This window comes from Diospyros lotus, chromosome 10, assembly GCF_014633365.1.
Source record: "Diospyros lotus cultivar Yz01 chromosome 10, ASM1463336v1, whole genome shotgun sequence".
NCBI lineage: Eukaryota > Viridiplantae > Streptophyta > Magnoliopsida > Ericales > Ebenaceae > Diospyros > Diospyros lotus.
The window spans coordinates 28,152,682-28,169,503 of NC_068347.1; the positions used below are offsets into that span (position 1 = coordinate 28,152,682).

Here is a 16,822-nt window from a genome sequence, read left to right on the forward strand (position 1 = left end):
TGCACTGGGAATTTCAGAGGACTGGTTAATGGGAATGGTTGTTTTGCTCTTCTTTTCCATCTTTCCACTGCACCAAGTGTTTTCTGGCAAATTTAGAAGCTGAGAATCATGACATTATTAACCAGATCTGAGTAACTTTATAAATTGGAAGCCACCAGAAGTTGCAACTGTTTTAATCTCTGCAAATGGAAGGAAAGACTTGGTCCCCCAGTGACCAATATTTGGTGTACTTATAACGAGAAAGAACCGACGCAAAATGTGATCTCACAAAAGTATAACAGCCTAAACCAACACGACTAATTAACTAAAGCATCAAGATAGCCCTGGGCTTGGCCTTGGATCCTAACCGCACCTTTTATAATTCCAATTAAGAGCCAGAAGGTTCAAGTAAGGGGAGCTGGTTATATCAAGTGCTCTTGCTGAACTTCCGGCCGGTCATCTTCTCAGATTCATATAGCATGTGATTTATGAGCCCCCTTGCCGCACTGCAAAATCCGGAAAGAATAAAATTACAAGATTGAAAATACAATAACATATCCAACTTTTATCTCTATTTTAGCCGGCAAATTATTTCGATTAGAAAATTGAAAACATTGCTATTAATTTGTCTTGATGCAAAGAAGCATAGCAACACTTCCACAAACAAGCCGTATCACATTGGACACCTGTGTCAGATATTGACACAATTGGCACTTCTAAATGGGCCCAGAAAACTTGTCCGAAGGTCTCCTATTTTAAAATATATTAATAACATCCCTTTATGAACATGTGGAGATCCATGCTTATGGTGAGATTTTAAGGGAACTATTACTTAAATCATATTAATACAAGAACTTAAAAACAATTAAGGGGGAGACCCATTGTCATTTAGGTCATTTTCATAACTCCATGGATGTTTATGTTGAATTTGAATTATGAAAGATTAAACTAACTCACAGAGATTTTAAATACCAAAACTAAAACCACAGAAACCCTATGGGAGTTCTTGACTTAATTGAGACGGGCTTTTGAAAAAAAAAAAAAAAAAAAAAAAGGTAAAATACATGAACCTTAAATGCTAAAAGTAAACAATTGGGGGTTTACATGAAAATGGCTAAAAACTATAAGGGGCCTAGGTGGAATTTGCTCTAATAATAGCATAAAGATAATGTAAGTTTACATTTATTAATACAATTTTGTTACAATTTTGAAATTCATAAAATGCTTTTTAAGAGATCTTAATCACTCCTGTTTTCTATTTTGTACAATAAAATATAAAATCAATTATTAGACATGTCCCTACCCATCATATCCAAATAATTTTGAAAATAACCACCTGACTTGTTCATGTCCATGTCATGTCTGTCTCCTATTTGTAACCCTACTTCTACTGTCTTGAATGCTCATTAGGCAGTTAACCACCAAGCCTACTTGTTCAATGGACAATTAAAAAATGCATTCATCATGTTTATGTGCAGGTGTTTTGATGATGCCCCTTCAATTCTACCCACTAAATTTGATTTAACATAAAGAATTAAAAGCCTTGAGTGCCAAAATACCCACGTTCTGATCCAAGAAGGAAGACCAATTGAAATGACTTTAAAACAGCTTATGTAGATTCTATAATATTCAAGGGCGCCGCTACCTGTTCAATGTAAAGGGCGTGATGTGTAAATATGGACATTTTATTATGAATTCTTACATCCTAACCAGGCTTGTTAGTTTTCACCTAGAAAGTGTAGAAGGGCAGTTGAAGAACAAGGTAAAATGGTACTCACTCATCCTTCAGCTTCTGAATCTTTTCTGGATCTGTCTCGTGCATGTGTCTTTTAAACTGCTGTCTCACCATATCAAGGAGGAGCTCAGTGTTATGTTGCTGCACGTTAGACAGAGAATGGGTTAAATACAAATTGCTTCTTAAATTCAAAGATGATTAGTATTAATGAAGGTAAGGTCGGTTTCACATCGTGAAAAACATTGAAAAAGTACAATGCAATTCCACAAAATAGCTGAACTAAGAAACCTTCAACCAATAAAAAGTAACTTATCAGATGATTTTAATGGCTGGTGATGAAGGGCATGGCAATAAATCACTTATTGACCCCTAGTTCAGGATTTGATTTATTTCGCAGGCATTGATGCCAGAAAGACAAACATAGGTCCTCCGAGTTCTTTCCAGTTCAATTCAGAACTCTCAAGACCCATCCAACTTTGAGACTAACATAAATAGCTTCTGTATCTGGTTTAGGTTTGATTTGAGATTCAACCATACTGTCTAACTGATAAATAGGATTCCTACATTAATTCAAGGCCAGATATTTTCTTCTGCTTTAATGTTTCTTCTACCCTAGAAACATCAAGAGACCCAAAGTTTTTAAGTGATTCTGACTCTAATAATACATTCATTAGCATTCAATGTACTTTCCCTTCTCAATGTACACTTTTCCTGTCTAGCTTTCTTTCAGGAAAACAGGGACTGAGGAATACTAATTTGCTGAATAGTTGAACGAATGAAGTTGTGCACAGGATCCTATTACTGATTGTTTTCGATATTTCTGAGAGAAGAAAGGGAATAATTAGTTCCTGTTCAAGAGAATTACTTTTATTTTATGCTTAACTAGTCTCTTGGGTTAAGTGCACTATTAGTGTAACACCCCTGATTTCCCGGGTGTGTTAAATAACTTAGAATTTCAGGAATTTCTTTTTTTTTTTCACAACACATCAACTGATGTACAACGTACAATTCCTAAAAATCCCAATATCACCTTCTTAGTCTATCAAACCCAACGATCAAATAGCTAAGACAGGTGTTATAAGTCCAAATGCGGAAGCTAAATCGAACCTGATATGGTATATAACCATAATACTTTATTTATCATATGATAAACTGTTCAAGGCGTTTACAAAATGAAATACATGGATATCATCTCTCGAAAACGATAACCGAATGTCTCAAACATAACCAAAAACATACTAAGGTTCGCATCGACTGAAATACTTGAAGATATTCTAAAACATGCTACAAATAGCAAAATGAGCTTATTCTTCAGTTATCTCCTTTTCTTTAGAGCCGCTTGTCAAATTTGAAACGTTTGAATATTTCAGGGACACAATCCAATTAGAAGATGAATCTTCTAGTGAGAACTTCAAAACAATTTATATAAATGCATGAACAAGTATAAAACGTATGAAGAAACAACGAGAATTATTCCGAAATGCCTCGTGAACATGTCAGCCTTCTCCAATGAGAGCTTTCTCAATGGCGCACGCATAACACATCTCGGGAGATCTCTAACCATGTCACCTCGATTCAACCTCATAGAACTCATGCAAACACCACATCCGTTATCACTTAGACTTACGGTTTTCCCCACGAGAGCTTTCTTGATGGCACATGCATAACACCTCTCGGGGGATATCCAGGTTTTTGCCATCAGGCAACAACAGATAGATACAACATTATGACCACACAAATTTTATAAATGCAACAGTTGAAAGCTAACAACATATATTTTCAGGAAAACACATTTCATATATGCAATATGATTTCATGCAAGAGAACAACAGGAGTTTGCGTACAGGAATTTCACAAAACACGTTTCATGCAATAGAAATCTCTCGTAAGAGAAAAATATAGGATTTAGAGTTTAGGAGCCTCACCTTGAAGGTTTACCCTTGGAAGTTATTGTTTCACAGCAAGTGAGCCTAGGTTTCTGTAGAAAGCACGAATTTCAATAAACCTAATCTCTAATATTTTTACATAGGGTTGAATGGCATTTAATGAGGAGTAAAGCTGGAAAATTTCAAGGCAAGACGGCCCCACACGCGCCCTGGGAAGGTGGCCCACGTGCTTTCACGCAGAGCCCTTTCCCGGCGTGTGTATTACACGCACCGCCCTTATATTTCGAACAAATTTGCGCAGTTTTCGTATTTCGACCATAACTCTCTCGTTTTAGCTTCGATTCGACCCCCGTTCAAATCTACATGTCCCTCCCTTCCCTCTCTACAAGAATATTTCAAAAAATTGAACTTAAATTGCCATTTTTTTGACTGTTTAGGACGAACTCCGGCGAAAACCGAAAACTCCAGCGAAAACCCAAAACTCCGGCGAGGCCCGTTTTCCTTTGCTTTTCCTCCAATTCCTTCCCTTCTTCTTGCAGAATTTTCTCCCCTTTCTCAAGAATAAGATCCTCACCTTGGAATGATTTGAGAACAACCCCATGGCCTTATTTATAGATTTTTCGGGCCAATCACTAGGGGTGAGCAATTGGTTATAACCGAACCGACCCGACCGACTAACATTAACAAACCGAACTAACTGAAACCTAAACCATGCTAACCAAACCAAACCAAATAACCGAACTGGAACACAAAATAACCAAGAGAACAGCCTCGTTGTTGCTGTCGGCCACCTAGCCGGCCGACAATTCCAATGATCAGAATCGATCATCGGATTCCCCCAACCATGGTGACCCACATACCCAAAAATTAAAAGCATCTAATGGTTGGATTTTAGTAGATCTAAGTTTCAATGTAAAAAAGAAGTAGCCGGAAAACTTACCGAAAAATCATCGGTGTTGTCTTCATCTTCGTCTTCAACCTTCATCTTCTTCTTTGCCATCAGCGACGGCGACGGATGGTGGAGGGAGAGAGAAGAGATGAAGACGAAGAGCCTTCGGCCAGTGCTAATCTACGATGCATCGAAGAGCCTTCGTCCATCTTCGCCATCACAAGATCTGTGGGCAGCCAGTGCTGATCTACGAAGCATCGAAGAGGGAAGAGCCTTCGTCTTCGACATCGCCATCAAAGAGCCTTCCTCTTTGTCTTCGCCATCGCCAGATCTGTGAAGACTTGAACTCGAAAAGAGTCTTCGTCTTCGCCATCGCCAGAACTCGAAGACTCGAACTCGAAGAGAGTCTTCGTCTTTGCCATCGCTAAAACTCGAAGAGAAGAGAAGATGCGTGCAAGAGAGAGAAGAATGGAGAGAAGAAGAAATGGGGTGTCGCGCCCGCGTGCGTGAGGGGGGGCGGTTAGTTCGGTTTGCGTGGGGGGGGGGGGGGGGACGGTGTAGCCGGTTCGGTTCGCCTATTTGCTACACATCCGGTTCGGTTCGGTTTTTGAGTATTTTTATCAAAATAACCGAACCGAACCGATTTTTAAAGAAAAATATAACCGAACCAAACCGAACCGCTTTTTATGAAAAATCGAACTAAACCAACCGAACTTTTCGGTTCGGTTCGATTAGTTTGGTTTAACCGAACTTTTGCTCACCCCTACCAATCACGCATCGCCACATGTCCCTAGATAAGCTTTGGACTCCAAAGTGATCCAAAGCTAGAATGCAATGTTGTTTGAACTCCAAAATGATTCAAAGGTAGAATGGAATGAATTTTGAAATCCAAAGTGATCCAAAACTATAATGAAATGAATTTTGAAATCCAAAGCTAATACCCCAAGTTTCTTTCAATTGTCATTTTGGCCCTTATTTCAAGTCCTCAAGTTTTGATATTTTACCACATGAACCCCTAAGTCACATGCTTCTCAATTGGCCCAACAAATTTGAAAAAATATTATTTTCAACCCTTTTTCGACTGGAATAAAAAATTACACTTAAGGCCTCAAATGCATGTTTCGATCGCAAACCCTTTTATTTGATTCCGAAACCACTTAAGAGTTGTTTTATTTACAAAATTAGAGTCTCCTCAGGGTTTCGTGGATTTCCCGAAAGCCCCTTACCATCATTTGGTCTTTCAAGCCAACTCAAAACTGTACCAAAAATCGTTTTTGATTTGATTTCTTTCAGCATCATAAATCTCGCTTCAAGACACTTGTCAATGACGTACCTTTTTCCTTAGGTATCTAAGCTCCAAGGCACTCCTTGCAGGCTATAGCTGATTCAGTCACTTGTTGCCCTTACAAACCAATTTTTGATATTTTAAATTCACTTAAATTACGTGGCAACCTCACGAAAATATGGGGCATTACAAGTAGGTATTGCAATCACAACAAATTCTTGTGCTCATAAGAATTTGACCAAATAATGGATATGATTAAGAAGAGACACGTAGAGTTAGCCAATCACATCTACAGACTAAAGCTAGAACTTTATAAAGGGTTCACCCAAAGTTTGCTTCAGAATTGGAACCACATGTCTTTTTACCATTAAGGACAGACACCAAGGACCTAGTCTGCTTTCTTGTCCAGATATTGAGCCAAACGGTAGGAAATCTAATTGGTGAGGTAGACAAAAGTGCTTATTAGCACAATGAAGTAATACCTCTAGTTCACTTGTTTGCTTTACGATTTTCGTAATTAAAGTTAGCTTTCCTCCAAGGGGATATAGAATAGGAAGGCCCAATCAAAACCTGGAAGGCCCAATCAAAACCTAAGGCATTATATATAAATCCACCTACCGCCCCCAAATTGAATGAAGTTCATAAATTCCCATATGAGATACTTCAAGGCATGGTGTGCTTGGTAAGATAATCGAGAAGCTCTCAAACTTGTACAAGTAAATGTGTGCATATAATTCAAATTTCGAACAAGACTGCTCATATTTTATAGTCATATACATAAATTATATGGAAACTAATGGGATGAATTCCACCAAGGAGAAGCCTCACATCTATGGCTTAACAAACATAACAATGGTGAACAAATCTATGCATAGGTCCAATCCAATTGATAAATGGAGTACAAAGCATCCATTTCAGAATTAGGAATCCCTCAAAAGTTGATTGCTAAGCAAAGATGCTCAGAATGAACCACAAAGAATCCATTACTAGAAGAGTTTGAATGCCATTGAAATAATAGCAACAAACATTTTAAAACTAACTGTCATTGAAGTCTGCAAACCTCCTGCAAACTAATCTCACATATTAGTAACAAAATCCACCTATCACAGACATTTATTTAAATATACAAAGAGAGAAACCAGCAATTGCAAATCAAATATAGTTTGAATCAGGCAATTGCCTCGATTCACCAATCAGTTTTGGCAGCATAGTTTGCTTTAGAAATATTACCCCCAAGAAAATTTGAATAGCCATACATCAGATTGGAAGGGATCATGTTTAGATAATACCAGGAAAAAAAGTGATATATCCTATTTCGCCAGTGAGCGTGTTCTCGTCAAAGAGATACCATGTGCTCAGTCTATAAAATATATATATATATATATGTATCAAGTTCAGAACCCTAAAATATAATAGGGAAGAAAATATGACAAATCAAAGATATGCCACAGGCTCAATTATTACAAACACAAAACAGATCAAAAAAATCCCAATAGATAAAGTCTGAGAGAGAGAGAGAAGATAACAACATACCCGACTGCCAATATATTTTGCTCTTCGAAGGCATTCTCGGTAGAGCTACACAACAAAACAGAACAAAAACAGTAAATTGAATTAAAATTAGATAAAGGCCTCCGCAATTGGAGAAAATCCAACTCAGCTGTCCAAAGATTAAGAAATAGAAAGAGTTTAATTGAGAATTATACTCACAAGGTAACTTCGTTAAGTAGAAAAATAAACACTAAATCTTGAAGATGAAAATGACAAAAAAGAGAAAGAAGAAAATAGTGTGTGTGGGCTAAAGAAATAAAACAGGGAATACTAACCCTAATCACATTGTTGGCAAGTTCTGGAGGCAGAGCTGTTTGAAGAGAAGGCATGTTCTTCACAATTTCTCAGAAACGAAATACCTGGGAACCATAAAACACCAGAACCTATGATAAAGGCGGAAAAAAAGAGGGTATACTAGAAAGATAAGTTGTCAATGAGAGCTATTCATGTGAGAAGATCTCACCGATAAGAAAATAAGAGAAAAGAGATCTTGCAAGGACGCTCTCTAAGGTGCTATGACTCTATTGTGATTGAAGGAGAGGCAAAACTAAGTCAATTTTTAGCTTCTTTAGGCTGGGAAAAGTAGCAGGGAGATATAGAGGTCAAAAGCAACACACAGGCAGCATATCTAATCAATAAAAAAAATTAACAGCCAGAATTTAACTGAAAAAGTACAGACTAGTAAGTACCAAGTGTATAACACAGTAAAATACATTATTATTTTTCAAATCAACCATGGAAGAGTTCCAACTTCCCACAGGAATCCATATCCTCTAAGGCATTTCATCGAAGACATGGCGTGCAGTGCACCAAAAAAATTCGTAACCTAGAACACTACAAATGGGCAAAGCACTTTGAGACCGAAATGTTCTTTCAACACAACTTTTGCAGGCATGCCGATAAAATTCATTTACACCATCGCGCTTGTCTACAGAACATGCAAACATATACCTACTATACAAGCCTATACATGAACGAACAATGTTAGACGTGCACGACTATAAGTAAACAGTTGTACGCCACAAAATAACCAATCAGAATCGTTCGGAAGAAACACTTCATGACCTTCGCAACAATGTAAGAACCCTAGAAGAAAATGTTAAATTCTCTTGCACCAAGAAGAGCAGAAAAATAAACGAAGAAAAGGGACATTAAGCTTACTATAAAACCCAGAAACGGAACCTGTGACGAAGAGAGAGCTTCAACGATGAAGGAGCCGGGTATGAACAAAGGAGAGGGAAGGACTAAGGAGAATAGGAGATCAGTAGAGAAGGGGTCTTTGTCTTAGTTGCCTTGTGGCTGGAATTAGAAAAATTGGTTTGTTTTTTTACTTTTATTTTTGTCCCGAATAAGTATTCTTATTTTCATTATTATTTTTAATATTTTTTTTAAAAAAATTAAAATGGTCACCATTTGAATATTTATAGAGATTATAATGATCACCCTTTCAATAAAATGTGAAAAATATTTGAGCCTGACAACTTTATACTTATAAAAAATGAGCAAAAAGATAAAATTATCCCTTTCTCTTCTTTCCCTGCTTTGCTCTCTTCTCTTGCCTCCCATGGCCAGGGCCGACCCAAGGCATAGACCACTGAGACCTATGTCTAGGCCTCCAATTTTTGGGGACCCCAAAAAAATATAGTAGTTGCTGGTTGGGGCCTCAAAAAATACAAATACATACATCAACAGTCACCCTCACAAAGAAGAACAGTAAACAACGCACACAATGCCGAGCAATAAATGTGATTTTTAATAATTTTTATTATTTTTTGGAGGTCACAAAATTTATTATAGCTTAGGGCCCCATTAAACATTGGATCAACCCTACCCATGGTCATCGCCTCGCTGCCCTCACCTTGCTTCTGTAGTCTTATTGTCATCACCTCACTGACCCTTGCCTCATTGACCGTCGTTGCATTTTCATCGATCGTCGTTGCAACTTGAAGATGTAGTGACGATGGACGAGACAAGGGCAACAAAGCGACGACGGCATGGGAACGAGACAAGGCCATGGGAGGGTAGAAGACAAAGAATGGCAGTGGTCCACTTTGCAAATTTGCAAAGTGGGCGGGAGCAATTTCGTCTTTTTATTCTCATTTTGTAAGCATTCCTGTCAATCTATCTGACTCTGTAGAAGAATTCATAAAATGTTCTTTTATCCACGTACATAGGTTAATGTGATAATTAACATAGATAACCTTTACATTTCATTACTATTGTTTTCAAATAATTTTTTATACATTTTGGTTACACATTATATTGACGATTGTTCACAAATTAGAGTGCTACATAAAATATAAAGATTTGATGAATGCCCAAAGAACAGAACAGAACGCACAATAAGCTGCAAAATCTATTACAGCAAAACAATCGATGCCATCAAAATCCACTTGCAACTCCCATCACACAATAAGGGAAACCAAACCCCAAAGGGATGGATGGAGCCTTCCTAAACCCTAAACCAAACAACAATCAACACAAAATAATTGGCCGCTATTATTTAACTAACTACTATACTTCCCCCCTATGCATGTGTACATACCTTATATATATATATATCAATTACACTGATATTGGGAAACATCTACTGCGGTATGGGGCTCCCCATCCAGCAAGCACTCGATGGGAGGAATGGTTAAAGTCTGTTGAGTCCCATACGTGTTCCAGCAGAAGGGATCATCCACCAGCTCCCCTTCATGCGGCAGCAGCTCCACCTCGGACATGGTTATGTTGGTGCAGGGCACGGTGTCGCTGCAGGCGAAATGGATCGGGGGCCTGCGCACGTCGTACGTGCCCTTTATGTTCTGGTAGGACACGCCGGTCAGGTACACAGCCGCCGTCTGGTTCCGGCAGGCCTTCGTCAGGCAGTAGTATTGGTCGATGATGATGCAGTTGAGCACGTTCTCCATCTGCACGTTGTCGAAGTATATGTCGGAGACCGACCCCGTCCCGCCCTGCCACGTCTTGATGCGCAGCCCGTTGTCGGAGTCCTTTATCATCGCGTTCCGCACCGTTATGTTGGACACGCACGCCTGCGAGTTGTGCACCCCGAGGCTTCCAATGCTACCAATGTTCCACATATACAACAACTCTCGGTTCAGTTTCAAGTTCGTTACATAATATGGGTCGGTCGGTCGGTCGATTGTAATTATTTACCTGATCCCATGACTAGGCCCGCAGGTGACACCTTCAATGTCTACGTTTGAGCAGCCGGGTCCAATTGAAATGCAGTCATCCCCTGTCATATGAAGCCGCAGTTTATTCACAATTTCAGTTTTTCACTATAAATGTAATGTTATTAATATCCTGAATATAACTTATTGTGTCATATTGCAAAAAGTCGTTAAAAGATTAAAAAAATGTCTAAAATAATTTATTAGGCTAAAAGACGTAACTTTTTCATATGCGAGAAGTTCATATAAACACACAAACTAGATATTTCTAACATTCAAAAATTCTTTCAAATATTTCAAAAATAAAATAAGTAATTATGTATAAAAAAAATTAATTCTAAAAAGATTTCAAAATAATAGGATAAACATATAGGTTCCAAAATGTAAAAATCTTAATCCTAGTTAGACTAAGAAAAATTAAAGTAAATGTTTTCTGTAAAAATTCTAATTCTAACAAGATTGATTTTATCTATAATAATCTTAATTTTAGATTAATTAAGATTATTTCATATCTCTCTATAAATAAGAGACACTCATTTCATAAAAGATATATCTCTAATACTAATTTTAATATAATATTGATCATTTTCAGTATCTAATTTAAGTATCACAATGTTTGCACAATAACTTTTCTATGCATTCTGATTGTTTTTTTTTTTTTTGAAAACTCAAATAATTTGATTAGGATATTTCTAGTTAAATAAATTCAAGCATCAATCCAAAAATATAACTATTAACATTTTAGTATTGCAATAATTACACATACTGCACCATAAAATAGTTGGAACATGTATGTTATGTTCTATATATAACCATTTGAAATATTTAGTTTCAGTCTTGGAGATAAGAAATTAGCTCTCCATCCGGAGATGAAGTGGAAGATGGAATCGAATAGCTGCCATACGTACCGTTGCCGATGACGGAATTGTAAATACCAACTTGCTTGGTGTTCTCTATGTGGATGCCGTCGGTGTTGGGGCTGAGCTTCGGGGAGCTTATCGACAACCTCTCGATCAGTACTCCCGAGCAGCCGTCGAATTTCATGTGGAACTGGGGACTGTTCTGGATGCGTAATCCGACGACGGCCAGATTCGAGCTCATAAAGAAGCGAATTAACTGAAAGGAGCAACAAAATTAACAATTAAGCCTTTCAGTAATATAACATTGGAAGAAGGCAGCCGGTTGAGGTGATGGATTTGGGCGAAAATGGAGGAATTGGGTACTCACTGCTGGGCTGTCGCATGGTCCTGGTAGGGTTGATCCATTCGGGCCCTGAAAAGTGAAAATGGCACGGCATTCCAGTTTAATATCAGTTGGCATTTAATTCATCGTTTTATTCTACTAGGGTGCGCACCATTAGGTCTCCAAAAATATATAAACTAATTTCAGTATTGAAACCAAACTAAATAATAATTATTTGGTTTGGTCAGAGTTTTGATGGTATTATTAGATAATATTTTTTTTAGGTTTATATTATATGTTATACAATAATATGCACACACACAAAAAAAAAAGCCAAACCTTTCTCAAAATTTCTAAAAAAGATAATAAAAACTTAAAACTGAACCATATCAAATCAAAGATTTAGAGCGAACTATGAACATTCTTAATGTCCCGAACACAGTGGAGATTGAGATTGGAACATGAAAAGTTACCCTGTGAGGCTTGCAGGGGAGCTCCCACCATTGTTGCCCATTGCCTTCAATGGTTCCAGTTCCATTGAAAGTCATCTGATCAAGCTTGTAGAACACGAGCCATTGCTTATTGCTATCTGCTTTGGGCCAGCAATCTGGTCCATTTGGCGGCATTAACACCCCATCCACCTTTCCAAATTCAAGGCTCAAATCTTTTAACCAAACTCCACAGATCAAACTCCCACTTAAATGGGAAAGAAAAAGGGAAGAAAATCTTACTTGAAACACCAGTCCCGGCTTACAAGGGCCAGCGAAGATGGTTGAAGTGATCATGAACTTGTAGCCGGAAGGAGCCAAAAGCACGGCGGACTCTGCGGCGCAGGCCGCCTTCCACGCCGCCCGAAAGGCGGCCGTGTCGTCAGTCGAGCCATCGCCGACTGCCCCGAAGCACGTCACGTCGAAAATGCCGCTGGAAGGGGGCTCGCTCGGGGCTGGATTGGCCGGAACTGGAGCTGGAGTGGGAGTGGGAGTATGAGCAGGGGATCCTTTGCTTTTAGGTTTCTTGTGGAAATGTGCTCTGCCTTGCACATTGCTTAGATTATGGGACACGAGTGTCAGGCCAAGGAGAATTACCAAATGCCAGGGAGTTGGCTTTGGCTCCATTTGGGGATTGAGGGGGGCTGGTTTTTCCCCGAGAAAAGATTGAAAATCAATCCCAGCTGCTTGTGCTTGTGCTTGTGAATGGCAGATGGGCAGCTGAAGTAGAGGCTGTAATTTATGGTGGGAAAAGCGTCCAAGGGAACAGTTTTAGTCCAACAGGCTGACACGCGGCGAGTTGCGGTTGATCCAAAAATCATTGTCCCTGGAATTTCTCTTTTAAATAAATAAATAAGTCCATGAACATGAGGTTTCTCGGAAAAATTTGGTCACTGCCGCTTTTTGTTCCCTAGCTGATCTTCCTGCATGTCAGAATCTCTCCCCTTTTTCTGTTTTTTTTTCCTACTCTCTCTCTCTCTAATATGTTTACATATGTCTAAGCTAACCCCACATTATTTGACGCTAATATTACTGTCACCTAACTTTGATGGTATTTTATTTTTCAAGCATTTCTCAATATAACATTAGTTAATTCATTACCATTTTTCAATTCCCATCATTACCCACAAATCAAGAGTGTTAAAAGTAAGTATGTCTAAACCCTTGTTGAAAAAGTAGCTATATATAACCACTTCCCCTTGTTACTATAACCTTTTACGAATTACATAAGCGCCTGGTCAACGTTATTTCAAGTAATTCAAATGTTAAAATGATTTCTTTTTAATAATAAATTAAACACACACACACATAAGTAAAAATGTGATTACCTTTTACAAGGAGAGAAATTTCACAAGAATGAAAGACGGGTGCATCTGGTGTTTGTTAAAGTGTTGGGGAATGTGGGGAGGGACTGTGGTGAGAGGAGGGGAGAAGAAGGAGGCGGAGTGGTTTTGATGGTGAAGAATGAGGTCCCGTGACTCTTGATTGTTGGGTAGCGACTTGTGGTCACCCAAACGCAAATAATAAGCCTTGGACTTGGAGTGGAGGCTGGCGTCACGACACCACCTTCCCAACATTTACCCTCTGCGTTCCTCCAAAACAATGTATGTATATTATAATATAATAATAATAATAATATGCTGGTCACCTTTCTTTTCTTTTTTGTTTTAATTCAAAAAATGTGTTCAATTGATGTTACCCTCATATTAACTCAAAAATTGGTCATTTTTATCTTATATTTTTATAAAATGTGGAATATTAAGAAATTGGGTATGCTGTTAAATTTACCCTTTCAACAAGACCCACTAAGTTTACAGTTTATTTATTAAGGTGGCGTTTGTTAAAATGTTTAAAATAAGAGGTATCAGGATAAGATTGGAATGCATTCCGAATCAAAATATGGAATGATCAAGATAAGGTTAGAAAGTTTTCCAAGATTTATATCAGAGTGTTTGTTAAATTTTTTAGAATCTACTAATAATTGTATCTTTTCTTTTTATGTGTTTGTTAACGCATATGATAAGCATCGAGATAAGAGTTTTTTTTACCAAAATATCCATATTACCAAATTTATGATTAAAATAGTATTTTATGATTAATATGAATTGTCAAAAAAATAAAAATAAAAAATAAAAATAATATTTTATTTTCTAAATTCATGTTCAAAAATAAATTTAAAAAGAGTTAAAAAGTAAAAATAATTATTGTTAGAATTATAATAATTCCACCTAGATAATTAAAAATGGCCAAAATATATTTTCATAATAGATAATAAAATATAAAATTAAATAAAATAATTTAAAAATTGGTGAAAAGAATTATATTAGTTAATAAAATATATATAGAGAGAGAAATTTAAATTTTAAAAATCAATCATGAATAATGTCATTTAAAATTTAAAAATTATCAAAATATATAATAATTTAAAAATTATTAAATAATGTTAATTATAAGACTTAAATAAATAATTTTTTTTAATAAATTTAAATCTTTAAAATATATTAAATGGCATTAACTATCCTATAAGGGGCATATAAGTAATTGAGTTTTATCTTAAAAGAACTAGATAAATTTATCCAAGCGGGGAGGTCAGATAAATTTATCTTGAAAGAAAGAGATAAGAGGTCACATGAGAGCTTTTTTGAAAATGGTCAAAACAAACTTAACAAATATGTTGAAAAGATCAAACATCTGAAATATTTTTTTATTTGACATTTTTTTTCCCTTATCTTGATTAACAAATAACTCTTAAAAGGGTTAAATATATTATTGAACGAATAAGTGGACAAGTAGGACGACCAGAAATGTTGGGAGACGTGGCCGTAGAACGTTCCATCAGCCACTTAAGTAATTAATAATAATTAAATTAATATAGAATTATTAATATGCTAAGGTTAGGCAGGTTTGATTACTAATTAAAAAATACTTATTTGAATTAAACAAAGTAGTATATTTTTAAGTTATGAAAATAATAATTAAAAAAAAAAGGACATTATAGAAGCTAATTCTGGGGGGAATAAAGTATTCACGTGGGAGCAACTGTTGGTTTTATTATATAAGCTGTGAACTGTGAGTGTGAGAGGGAGAGCATCTCTGAGGAGACGGCACGTGTCGGTCGCGTGATCACGGGCTGGTGTTTTTTGTGTGTCACGGGAAAGCCCAATGCCGCAAAGCGGGAAAAAAAAACAAAAAAACAAAACAAAAAAAAAGACTTCCTTCCCGTGAGATTCCTCAATCCGATATTTAATAATATAAAAAATAATTCATAAATTAATATACCATTTAGATATCATCATAAATTTAAATTTATGTATTTATTTGGTGTGCGCGCGTGCATGTATGGATCATGGCATGGCATCTCATGTGTGAGATGAATGAGGATTGGGAGGGAGGGATCAATATTGAGGGATGTATGTGTGGACCGTCAACATATATAAGTAACGAATGAATGCATCTTCCAGAGTCTGTCTATATATATATACATATATATGTATATATTATGAATGCAGTAATTAAAACTTGTTTGCAAAAGGTGAAGTCCCTCACCTTAAGATCCCCACACACTGTCTCGTGTACGGCGACACATCAAGTAGGAGACATAGTATATAATACCCACAATGAGTCATCCCTACATGAGGATGAAACTTCCACACTATATCTGTCATGACTCGAATCTGTATCCTTATCTATAATCTACTATCTGATTGCCATCCGTACTATACCTGTGGGGCCACGCAGCAACTAAAACTGAGTATGAATTGTGGGGACTGCATGTACATACATGACATGTGCGCACATTAATCAGTGATGGTGGTGTGGGATCTTAGTCTTCCCATGCGTGCTCATGCGCCTGCCAACTCATATCTTTACACAGTTTTTACGGCTAAATGCATATCGGGGTTGCATGTGCAGAAGGATCACCTGCTGTTGCGTGTTGATGTTCATTTGGAATTGGAATTGCAATTGCAATTGCTTCAATTCCAAACCACTGTTTTAATTTTTATTTTTGAGTTTTAAATTTAATTTTATATTTTAAATATTTGTTTTAAGGTTACTGAAAATGCTTCTTTTTATCTGTAACATTTTTCTCATTTTAAAATTTTTAAGTATGTTTATGATGAAAATAATTAAAACGATTTTTTATTATTTTGAGTTATTTTATAAATTTTTTTAAAAAATATATTTTTAAAAATATCAAAATTAACACGTTTTTATTATTTTAAAAAAAATTAAAAACTGAGAATGACTAAAAAATAATGAAGACAATAGAATCTAATTTTCTATCATCTTTAGTATGTGTTTAGAACAAAGATTTGTGAAGAAATTTAAAAATTTATATACGAAAGTGCATTTAAATAAGGCTCCTTTGTCGACGCCTATTATGTGGAAAGATTAAAATTTATAGCGGTGTTTGGTCCTATAAGAATTCAATAATCGAATTATCTTTAATGATTTTAAAAAATTAAGAATCGTAACTGAATCATTACATATATAAAATCAAATTATAATCAATCCATCACACCGGACCAGTTTTAGTTTGATTTCAGTTCTATCCAATTAACATTTAGCTTTTAAATATTTTTATAAAATATGAAATTACAAACAAATTTATTAATTAAAATAAACTCATAACTTCATTAATTCTTCAAGT

At 36.4% G+C, this 16,822-nt stretch overlaps 2 protein-coding genes across 4 annotated transcripts; both read right to left on the reverse strand.

The window, feature by feature from the left end:
- Window positions 1–122: 122 nt before the first annotated feature.
- On the reverse strand, window positions 123–8,644 carry LOC127811589 (uncharacterized). 3 transcript variants are annotated; one of them, XM_052351583.1, is made up of 6 exons: window positions 8,487–8,642; window positions 7,789–7,898; window positions 7,601–7,684; window positions 7,308–7,352; window positions 1,758–1,855; window positions 123–485 (listed from the first exon to the last, which is right to left on the reverse strand). In XM_052351583.1, exons 3-6 carry the CDS (start codon window positions 7,652–7,654, stop codon window positions 407–409), a joined length of 276 nt encoding a protein of 91 aa, XP_052207543.1. In that variant the 5' UTR covers window positions 7,655–7,684; window positions 7,789–7,898; window positions 8,487–8,642; the 3' UTR covers window positions 123–406. The 3 variants fall into 3 exon arrangements, with proteins under 3 accessions (XP_052207543.1, XP_052207544.1, XP_052207542.1); XM_052351584.1 differs by lacking the exon at window positions 7,789–7,898 and having other exon boundaries at window positions 8,508–8,583; XM_052351582.1 differs by lacking the exon at window positions 7,789–7,898 and having other exon boundaries at window positions 127–485; window positions 8,487–8,644.
- Window positions 8,645–9,625: 981 nt separating this feature from the next.
- LOC127811002 (polygalacturonase At1g48100) lies at window positions 9,626–12,898 on the reverse strand. The gene is made up of 6 exons (XM_052350669.1): window positions 12,415–12,898; window positions 12,157–12,324; window positions 11,729–11,773; window positions 11,410–11,617; window positions 10,485–10,566; window positions 9,626–10,391 (listed from the first exon to the last, which is right to left on the reverse strand). The coding sequence occupies exons 1-6, from the start codon at window positions 12,796–12,798 to the stop codon at window positions 9,887–9,889; spliced, it is 1,392 nt and encodes a 463-aa protein (XP_052206629.1). The 5' UTR covers window positions 12,799–12,898; the 3' UTR covers window positions 9,626–9,886.
- Window positions 12,899–16,822: the final 3,924 nt, after the last annotated feature.

What these genes read in the sequence shown, in the direction of transcription:
- LOC127811002 (XM_052350669.1), bottom strand. Translation starts at nt 12,798, where the DNA reads ATGGAGCCAAAGCCAACTCCCTGGCATTTGGTAATTCTCCTTGGCCTG. An exon ending in AGCCGGGACTGGTGTTTCAA is followed by an intron (nt 12,325 to 12,414) that starts GTAAGATTTTCT and finishes GAATTTGGAAAG; the next exon opens with GTGGATGGGGTGTTAATGCC. An exon ending in GGGCCTAGTCATGGGATCAG is followed by an intron (nt 10,392 to 10,484) that starts GTAAATAATTAC and finishes GAACATTGGTAG; the next exon opens with CATTGGAAGCCTCGGGGTGC.
- LOC127811589 (XM_052351583.1), bottom strand. Translation starts at nt 7,654, where the DNA reads ATGCCTTCTCTTCAAACAGCTCTGCCTCCAGAACTTGCCAACAATGTG. An exon ending in TTGCCAACAATGTGATTAGG is followed by an intron (nt 7,353 to 7,600) that starts GTTAGTATTCCC and finishes TTTGTTGTGTAG; the next exon opens with CTCTACCGAGAATGCCTTCG. An exon ending in ATTCAGAAGCTGAAGGATGA is followed by an intron (nt 486 to 1,757) that starts GTGAGTACCATT and finishes CGGATTTTGCAG; the next exon opens with TGCGGCAAGGGGGCTCATAA.